Source organism: Physeter macrocephalus, chromosome 1 (genome assembly GCF_002837175.3).
Source record: "Physeter macrocephalus isolate SW-GA chromosome 1, ASM283717v5, whole genome shotgun sequence".
Classification (NCBI taxonomy): domain Eukaryota; kingdom Metazoa; phylum Chordata; class Mammalia; order Artiodactyla; family Physeteridae; genus Physeter; species Physeter macrocephalus.
Window position 1 is genome coordinate 122294899 of NC_041214.2, and position 9896 is coordinate 122304794.

General features: G+C 34.8%; 1 protein-coding gene across 1 annotated transcript in view; it reads right to left on the reverse strand.

Annotated features, from left to right (window-relative positions):
- CADM2 (cell adhesion molecule 2) overlaps positions 1–9896 on the reverse strand; it is a 315109-nt gene that overhangs the window by 103775 nt on the left and 201438 nt on the right. The window contains exon 7 of the mRNA XM_028496901.1: positions 5317–5407. Within this exon, the coding sequence (XP_028352702.1) occupies positions 5317–5407 (91 nt within the window). The remainder of the gene's footprint in view (positions 1–5316; positions 5408–9896) is intronic.

The window sequence follows — 9896 nt, forward strand, 5'->3', positions numbered from 1 at the left end:
TATATTGCTAAGAGAGCTCCCTAAAATGGAGCCAGGAGGCTATTACGAAGTATGACTTATGCACAACTCAGCCTGAATAGAATCTAACCTTTTGATCTCTTATTGTCCTACTTAAGACATCTAGATCATCTGCCAGAAACTCAAGATAATTATTGGTCCCATACCCTAAAATAACTTGTGGCAGACTCTCTACTTATTGGACTACCCTAAAATAACACATGATTCCTCAAGGACAAATATTTCCTGATTCACGTCAATCACAATTCTCACTAGGCAACTTTTAACAGCCTTGTGGCTTTTTGTCTTTATAAGCCCCTGACTCTTTCTCTTCCCTTGAACACTCTTTTGGTTTAACCAGAATCTGTCTCCTGAATTGCAATTCTTAAGACCCCAAATAAACTATTTTATTATTTGCAGCCTTCTGCACTGTTTTTCTGTTGACAAATTCATATTTTCCTCTGTTTTGGGCTAAGACATTTCACTCTGGATAACTTGCCTTCTTTAACTCCTGGTTTGTTTTGTCATTTCTTCTGGCTGTGATTGGATTATATGATAATTAGTAAATAACCTGTGATTTGTAAAAAGGTACATATTAGGCTGAGAAAACAGATTTGATATAAAACTGTTTTGCCTTAATTTGCATCTCATTTTTTAATCTCTATTATGCTAATAGGAAAATGCATCAGTATGTTTTTATCAGATTTCTTCTTAAATTCTAGATCATTTTGAAAATGGATGTGTAAGTGTTCCTCTAAAACACCTTACTAGTTATTATATGATATGTGATCTGTCTTCCTAAAGATTAAAATCTTTCTTCTAATTCAGAATAGCGATGTTATGTGCAATGTAATGATGTATACTAGATTCATACCAAAATCATAAGAAAAAGTGTGGTTACCAGAGGTAAAATAGTAACTACAACATAAACATAATGCTGGATATACAGAAAAATTTATCAATGACTATAATTATTTTCTTTTATAGAATAAATACCAAATATACATTTGACTGAAAATGTCACATTGCTTTTGTGAAGTAAATTTACAAAGTGTTAAACATTTGATTAAAATGAATGATGATTCTTTAGCTATAGCGTGTGGGGGGCAATCCCACACCTTTTAAGGTCATAACATTAATGTAATATAAGAGCTTTTTTCCCCCTCTACTTCTATAAGCGGAGAATGCTGTTGCCTGAAAGCTGTCTGGGAATTCAGCCAAAGAAAGAAGAAGGTTGCAAAAATTCTGGGGACTTTAAAGAAAAGTGGCTGGCATTAGCTTGGTCCTCACTTTAAACTAAAATTAAAACAATAGACAGACATGTACAGTAATCTCTCTTTTAAGGAAAGAATAGAATGCCTCTATAGTAATTTCAAGTTGAACAATTTGGTCCTGGCCCAAGCTATGCAGCTGTTCCACAGGAAAACAGCAAAAGGCTTCAATCCAAAGCAGGCAAATAAGGCATGATTGTTTATAAACAGTCACTGTGGCCCTCACATTTAGAACAAGGAAAACAATATTAGCATACAGGAGGCCAGGTTAGGAACATGAGTCTCAGTATGAGTTGAGTCACACCATGATTTTGTGATTTATACAAAAGATAGTGGTGCTATTTTTTTTCTACTATTAACTTGTCTAATAACTATGGATAACTCATACTTTAGGAAATCATATATTGGTCAAACATTTTTAAAGAAACAATATTTGATCACGGATTAAGGAAATGATATGTCAGCTACAAAATGTAAAGAAATCATATACCTGTTATCCACTTTTGATTCTCACCTGGCTCATCAAAGGGGGCTCGGGTAATTGGTAAGGATAATAGAAATCGGGTGTTTCAGGAGTCAATTAGAAGCTAAGACACAGTGTTGCTTCCCCGTGATTCCAAAATAACAAAATGGGGAATCAGGTGTAACAGCAGCAAAATAATGGAGAACTTTCATGGTGATTACCAGAGTAAAATAGGAAATTCGAACCTACCTTTTGGGTAAATGTGATATCACATACTTCATTTTTACTCCCACTCTTTACAGACTTTTTTGATCCTATCTTAAAATATGGACAGCCTCTCTACTATTTTTTGTTTTAAAACTTCTGTTTGACATAACTTTCTTTTCTCATCCCTTTTCCACTTTTCATGATTCATTTTCTGAAATGGGTGTCCTTCCTGTTTTCTTTGCTTCCCCACCACTTACTAACTCCCTGATTAATCCATTTCAATTCGCGTTCTGTTCTCTTTGCTCTAGTGAGACTTGTTTTCTTTATGATCAGTAAAATTTCCTTCCGGAAAAATCCAATGATTTCTTTTCAGTCTTCCCTTATTTTTTTTGTCCTATCTGCCTCAACTGGCACTGTTGGATATCGAATATAAACTAGAGAGGCTAGAATTGAGACTGTTTTTAAAGAGGTTAATGTCTTCATTTATTGGAAATGATAGTTACTTTGAAAATGCAGAAGAGTGGATTTTAAGATAATTAGGAAGGGCATAAGAGAAGCAGTGGTCTAAAGGCAAAAAGGAGTCAAAGAAGTTGGCTATACCTTTAAAGTCAATGGCCTGGAGGTCTACAAGGAAAGAAAATGGTAAAAAGAGAGTTGGGAATGAGAATACAATACAAGGGAATAAGTTAATGTACATTTACTTGTGGACCATAGCACATGGAATATAACATTATGATCTATAATGATAAAGACAGAAAATAATCATTTTAACCCTTCTGGAGCTTATGAGTGAATTGCCAGAGGATACTATACTAATTAAAGGATATTCTATATGACTATAAACTCATGCGAAAAATGGTCAGCTTGGTAGGAATTTGGCAAGTTGCCAGAAAGGGCACAAATACAGCAGAAAGCCTGATAGAAGAGAACAGCAGCAGTAAAATGTGTCTTGAGACTAGCCAGTTCTTCACCTTCAAGCATCCAGAGCTTCGATTTCAGTGCTGCACGTTATTGTAGGGCCCATCCTAATTTTTCAAAGGTGATTTTGGCCAACATAGGTGACAATTTAGACTCAGCAATTGAAGTAGCAGAAAATATCTGAAGGAATGTAATCTTTGGGCAATGACTGAACTAAGTTGAAATCCTGACTCATCCATTTTAAATCTGGATGAATAAGGAAAATCGGTTAATACTGAGCTTTAGTTTTCCTTTCCGTAAAATAAGGAGCCTTTTTAATTTCCATTACCTATAGCAAAGTGATACTAATCAGGATCCTTCTGAGAAAGGTGACGTTTTCTATTTCTTAAGCTTCTGGAACTTTTGTGTTCTTAAATAACATAAATAAATAAGAGATTGTGTTTTTCATTCATCGGCAGTGCAGAGGATTATTGCATATCCAAGCTTATTTCTAGGTAACTGAAACAGAGACCACAATAAGGCATATCTATTCAACCATATCTGAGCTGAGGGAAATGGACTACTTAAATAGCGAATTACATAGATCACAATCTAAGTATTCACCAAAAAAAAAAAAAAATGTGGTTAGTGAGAGTGGATATGGAATCAAAGAGAAGATCTTTGATAGGTAATTGGATGCTATTTGAGCTGGAATGTATTTATTCCCAAGCATTCTACATATTTCCCATCTTCACCTCATTTAATTGTGTAAATTGTACACATATTCTAAATGTACACATATGTACTTTGGGGCAGAACTATGGAGAGAAGGTAAAAGCAAAAATCCTTTGCTATTCCCGGATACTTTATCATACCTCCAAACACTGACCTCTGAGGTTATAAGGAGAAATGGAAGCAAAGGGTGGGGGGTGTGGGGAAAGAGGAACAGACAGAGTTGGAAAATAATAATCAAAGGAAACAGGAGTGGAAATGGAAGAGAACGTTAGGAAAGAAGTGCTGGTATTAGATATACAACATCGGGAGTAAAGAAACTGGATTTAAGTATGTCTAAAGCTGACTAGAGTCTATTACACTTCTTTCTTAGTTAAAGTACTGATCTTACAGCCAAAAGCTCTGTTCAAACTGTAGTACTGAAATGCACTGTCACATTTAGTTAGCGCACTGCAGTTGAAAAATGTTTTCTATAAGCAACTTAAACTTATCAGAGGGTAAGAGCTATGAAAGTGCACTGTACAGGATATATGTAGTAAAGCTACTTTGAAAAAATTTGCTCCTTTCAAGGTCTAAAATGCCTTAAATGTTTATTAAAAGATAGAAAACCATAGATTAATTTACAAAATGCTTTTTAAGTCAGTATATTTTAAATCCCTAGAAAATAATTACTGGAAGAGAGAACAGTTCTAAAATAACAATACGGTGATAAAGAAAGTGTGAATTCACTTAGTGTGTTAAAAAGTATAAGACAATACAATTGAGGAAGTTGAAATTTCAGGCTTCTGTATTAAAATTACTGTAGAAAAATTCCTCATGTGATAATATGAAATCTACACTTAAATAACAAATGTTATTAGAAACAAATTTTTAGTAATTAAATTTGATTTGCTCAAAAGCTATCCCATATGGTTATGTATAGAGAACAATTAAATGCCTCCCTTTAAAATTTAAACAGAAATGCAAATCAATTGGAAGCTTCTAAAAAGATCAAATAAGTGACGTTCATCTCCATGTAGAATGTTACTATAGAAAGATCAAATCACTTCCAATGAAATAGTACTTATTTGGATACTCCATACTTGAATTTTCTATTAAATATAGATTTTCTATGAGTTAGCTGTTTATAAACATGAATGTCAAAAAGTAAAATTTTAGGGTTGAAGTGATTTTAGAACTCATTATTCTAACAATGAAATCGCTTTATAATAGAAAATGTGGAGTCTGTGACCCTTTTCATTCACACTACCTCCAAACATATCACATTCACAAATTATGTCTCATGGGCTACACTAGAGGTGTAGATTTGATCCCCCTTAGGAAAATGATTTTGCATGTAACTTTAAAACTTGGGCATATTTTGAGGATTCAATATTTTCAAAGTTTTTCATGAGAGAAGTAAGTTCAGCATGTGTAACTTCTACAATCTGATGATGTAAAAACAGTGACTGATTAAGCCTATACTCCTTTCAGGTTGAAATATCTTAGTGGGAAAAAAAAAAAAAAAAAAAAGAAAAAGAAAAAAAAAGATCGCAGTTGGAAACCTCCCCAGAAACTTCACTAGATGACAAAATACAAGACCAATCTTCCACAGACACTTAATGAAGACATGGTTCAGGGGGTTTTCCGTTCTGAGATCACTTTGCCCACCAAGAAAAGACAAAAATAGTGGATTTCTGCAGTTAAAGACTGCAATCAAAGCAGGATACAAGAAAAGTAAAAAATTTTATTGCTCTTTAAATCACTTACAGTGGTTTTCCTTTGGATTCACAAGTCAAAATTAAAGGCTGTCCTTCTTGTGGAAAAGGAGTGGATGGTATAATCTTAACTGATGGTGTATCTAGGAGAAAAGAAAAAGTAATATTAAGAAAGGTCATTTCACACATATAATACTATATATTTAATAATTGTACATTATGGTATATGCTCAGGCCATTTCTTGTAATTGTATATATTTATACAATTGTGTATATTTATATAGATTTAGTGAAACAAGGTCTGCAATTTTAAGAAGCTACCATCCTGTCCAGGAAAAGTTTACAAAAATATCTGAATATTTTATGAGCACCACTGTTGTATTATTTCTGAAATCTGAATTTAAAAGTGAAATCGCAAAAAGTGGTTCAGATGAATATCAAGCATTTCATACAATTGTTTCTTCAACTATTTATAGATGGCTATGCATACTATTATTATGGACTGAATGCGTTTATGTGCATTTGAATAACAACACTTTCATTGTTGCAGGAATACCAGGGACTCACAATAAGGAACTCACAAAGAACTTGAGATCAACTACTGTCTCACAAGCATTATGCAGAATCTTTTTGAAAATGCAGTAATGCAGCACTTAGCACATGCTGTTTGCTTTAAAGCACAGTTAGCAAATCATTTGAAATAGTTATTTAGAATGTTACTAAAAGTTAACATTTTGTTATAAATGCTACAACATAATTGTTATAAACTTATTTCCATTTAACAATAAAATCATCCTTTGTGGAAGAAGATGCAAAAATATTTTGAGACATTTATATTTATAACTTTTATGCCATGTAATATTGTTTAATCAACACAGAGATATATATTACATAGAAAAAATGGAAAATAAACTGAAAACAGAGACAGTGTAAATAGGCTCATTCCTTTATGGCACCTTGCTAGTCCTGGTTTTGTGTGGCTCGCAGTCAACATGGAACTGTCTCCTCCTCTTGTCTCCATATCCTCAACAATAAACAAAATAGGCTCTGAATGCTCCAGGGGGTCACAATTATTCTCACCCTTCCCTTAGTTGTGACAGAAGAACTGAACTACCCTGAGGTTTTACTCATTCTCTGACTTTGAAGCCAATTAAATAAGTATCAATCAATTGTGTAATTTTTAGTTTAGTTATCTTATTTCAGGAAAATATTATGCAGATTTGTCATATATAGAACAATAAACAAGATCCTGTGGAAGGCCTTGTATCCCACTTATAAATTATTTATACTTTTCAAATGCATTCTTTCTCAATCCTTTAAAGAAAAAAATACATTCAAGATGATCAACAATAATATCCCATTTACAAATAGGCATTCCATGTACATCATAGTAAAAAATTGTAGTATAAAATAACCCAGGAAGAAAAATTAATTTGAAGAAATATCACATATATTGTCATACTTTTAACCAGTAGAAAAAAATAATTTAACAAAGGATTGAAATATACTTCACTAATTTCATTACCATCATCACATTTATGGACTCAGTTAACATGATGATCATATAATTTTGTCTTCCAAGTAGAACACTTTTAAAAGTGAAGAGAAAATATTAATTTAATTATATAGAATAACAAGTGTGAACCAGAATGATTCTGGGAAAATGAGGGCTATCACCTTTTAAATTTTGACCATATATACATGTAGCAAAATTTAATTTCATCCTGACATAGGAAATAAAGCTTCAATTCTAGAGAAAAAGGTGGCAGAAGAAAGATCAGAAAAGTGTGATGTTGGGGAAGAGAGTTGTGTTGTGTAACTGTGATGATTAATTTTACGTGTCAACTTGACTACACTATGCGGTACCCAGATATCTGGCCAACAATTCATTATTTTGGGAATTCTAGTAAGAGTGTTTTGGGAAACGATTAACATTTAAATCAGTGGACTGAGTAAAGCAGATTCTTCTCCCTAATATGGGTGAGGCTTATCTGATAAGTTGAAGGCCTGAATAGAACAAAAAGGCTGACCCTCCCACAAACAGGAGAAGAATATTCCTGTCTGATGGCAACTGAGCTGGCACATCAGCCTTTTTCCTGTCTGTCTTCAGATCAAACTGAAACATCTGGGTCTTGAGTCTGCTGACTTTCAGACTGGAACTATAACATCATCTCTGGTTTCTCAGGCCTTTAGACTCAGACTGGAACTAAGTCATCAGCTCTTCTGGGTCTCTAGCTTGCAGACTCAGCCTGCAGATCTTGGAATTTGCACCTTTGTAACAAATCCCATTAGTTCTTTTTTTCTATAGAACCCTGACAAATATAGAATCCTTACAAACAGACCCTGGGATATTTCTTTTATGGGGAGTGACCACAGGGAGCACTGGGAAGCGAGATAGGAAGGGAAGGAAGTAAATCAAGAGTGTGTTATTGGGCTTCCCTGGTGGCGCAGTGGTTGAGAGTCCGCCTGCCGATGCAGGGCACACGGGTTCGTGCCCCGGTCCGGGAGGATCCCACATTCCGCGGAGCGGCTGGGCCCATGAGCCATGGCCGCTGGGCCTGCGCGTTCGGAGCCTGTGCTCCGCAACGGGAGAGGCCACAACAGTGAGAGGCCCGCGTACCACAAAAAAAAAAAAAAAAAAAAAGAGTGTGTTATTGAGCAGATTACCCTGTGGGCAGCTGGATTCAATCCTGCTGTGGAACTCAGAGAGACAATGTACGGCTTGCCTCAGAGTCACCTCACTTGACGGGCAAGGGAGAGGAGTATTTAGGGAATATTGACCAATACTTATTAGTGTTCGGTTGAGGATTGCTGGGGTGGGGTTGCAGGTGTTATTTCCCTGGCACCCCTGGTCTACTCGGTGCACAGGAATGGTGTGTGCCAAAGGGATATGGGCAAGTCACCCCCAGTATCTGCCTCAGTGAAGTAAAATACACAGTTCTGCCTGTTCAAGTAATTTATTAGAGGTGAGAATTTATATAACATATGGTCCCCTGAAGCATGGTTCAGCATTCCCTTTAGATCCAGAACACAGAATTTGAATTATAAGCAAGTGCAAAAGCAGATAATATGCTTAGCATGTATTTCTGTGAAACTTTTAGGAAGACCTCTAAGTTACCAAAATCAAGTCATTAATACAATATTGTTTATTTCTGAATTACTCAATATGTTGATAAGTCTTTGTTCCTAAGAATTATCTTCCCTAGATTTTTTTTTTAACACTCAACCCTCCCACCCCTCACAAACACACACAGACACACACACTGATAGATACACATATATCTGATTCTACATATATCTCTGGCTACTCTTTCTCATATTCTGTTGGGTTGTCTTCTTGTATTTAACCGTTAAATATTGAGATCACCAAGAATGCGGTTCACAATCTGTTCTCACATAATTCTCTAGGTCCTTTTAGCCACACCCATCTCTGCAGTTTCTATCTACTCATTAATCACTCCCAGGTTTATATCCTAGAGCTGTTCTGTACCACAAGCTACACTCATGTATATGCAACGCCTATTTGACATGTCCAGTTGGATGTTGAAAAGACATGGCACACTCAGTATGTCCAAAAGGAACTCAAAGTCTCCCACTGACTGACACATTCTCCCCTGACATGTTCTTCTTCCAGCAATTTCTAGTTCTAGATATACCACCAGCCTCCATCCAGCTACATACACCAGGTGCCTCCTGTTCCCTTATCTTTTCTATAATCAATCAATTAATCATCAAGTTTGGTTGTCTTATTTCCTAAATAATTTTGAAATTTACTCATTGCTTTTTTATATCTCCACAACCTTTCTTTCATTTAGTGTACCGCAAAAGTGAATGGCCTCCACCATGTCAGCTTTTTACACCTCTAAATCTGATGACATCAATTTTCTGGTTAAAACCTTGCATGGTAAATCTTTGCTCTTAGGATTAAAAGAAAAATAATCAGCATAGTCTTTAAGTCCTATATGATCTACACAGGTCTTTACTCTCATGCCTTGTAACACTCAATTCATTCTTTGAATTCCAGGTAATTATACTTTCTTTTGGGTACTTTAATGAATATGTTTCTTAACTTTATACAAACTGTCTGAAATGCTCCATTTTGGGGGGATCCTTTGCCTTTTTAACTCCTTTAAATCTTAACTCAAGTATAATTTGCTGAGGGCAATCATTCATTACCCTCACATTTGGTCATATATCTCTACTGCATGTTCTCTTTTTCATCTCTGTATAATTTTTAAAAGGCATTTCTGTATCCTCAGTGTCTAGCATAGTGCTTTATACAAAATCTGTGTTTAATAAATAAATTATTAAATGGGGGAACACTCTAATTTTTTTATTTTCTTATTATCATCTTAATACATTAATTTTAAAATATTAAAAACTGCCTAATTGAAATTTTGTTGGGGCCTGCATTTGTATGTAAAATTAATATTAAATGCTCATGTCACAAACCTTACATTGAGTTTTATTCTTACACATATTTAATTTAATTAAATGTCTACTGCTGATTCTCTTCCTGGTATAAATTTTCTGCATTAGATAATATTAGATAACAACTTTCCATGATTATACAAATGGCAATTTTTGTTTGTTTGTTTTTGCGGTACGCGGGCCTCTCACTGTTGTGGCCTC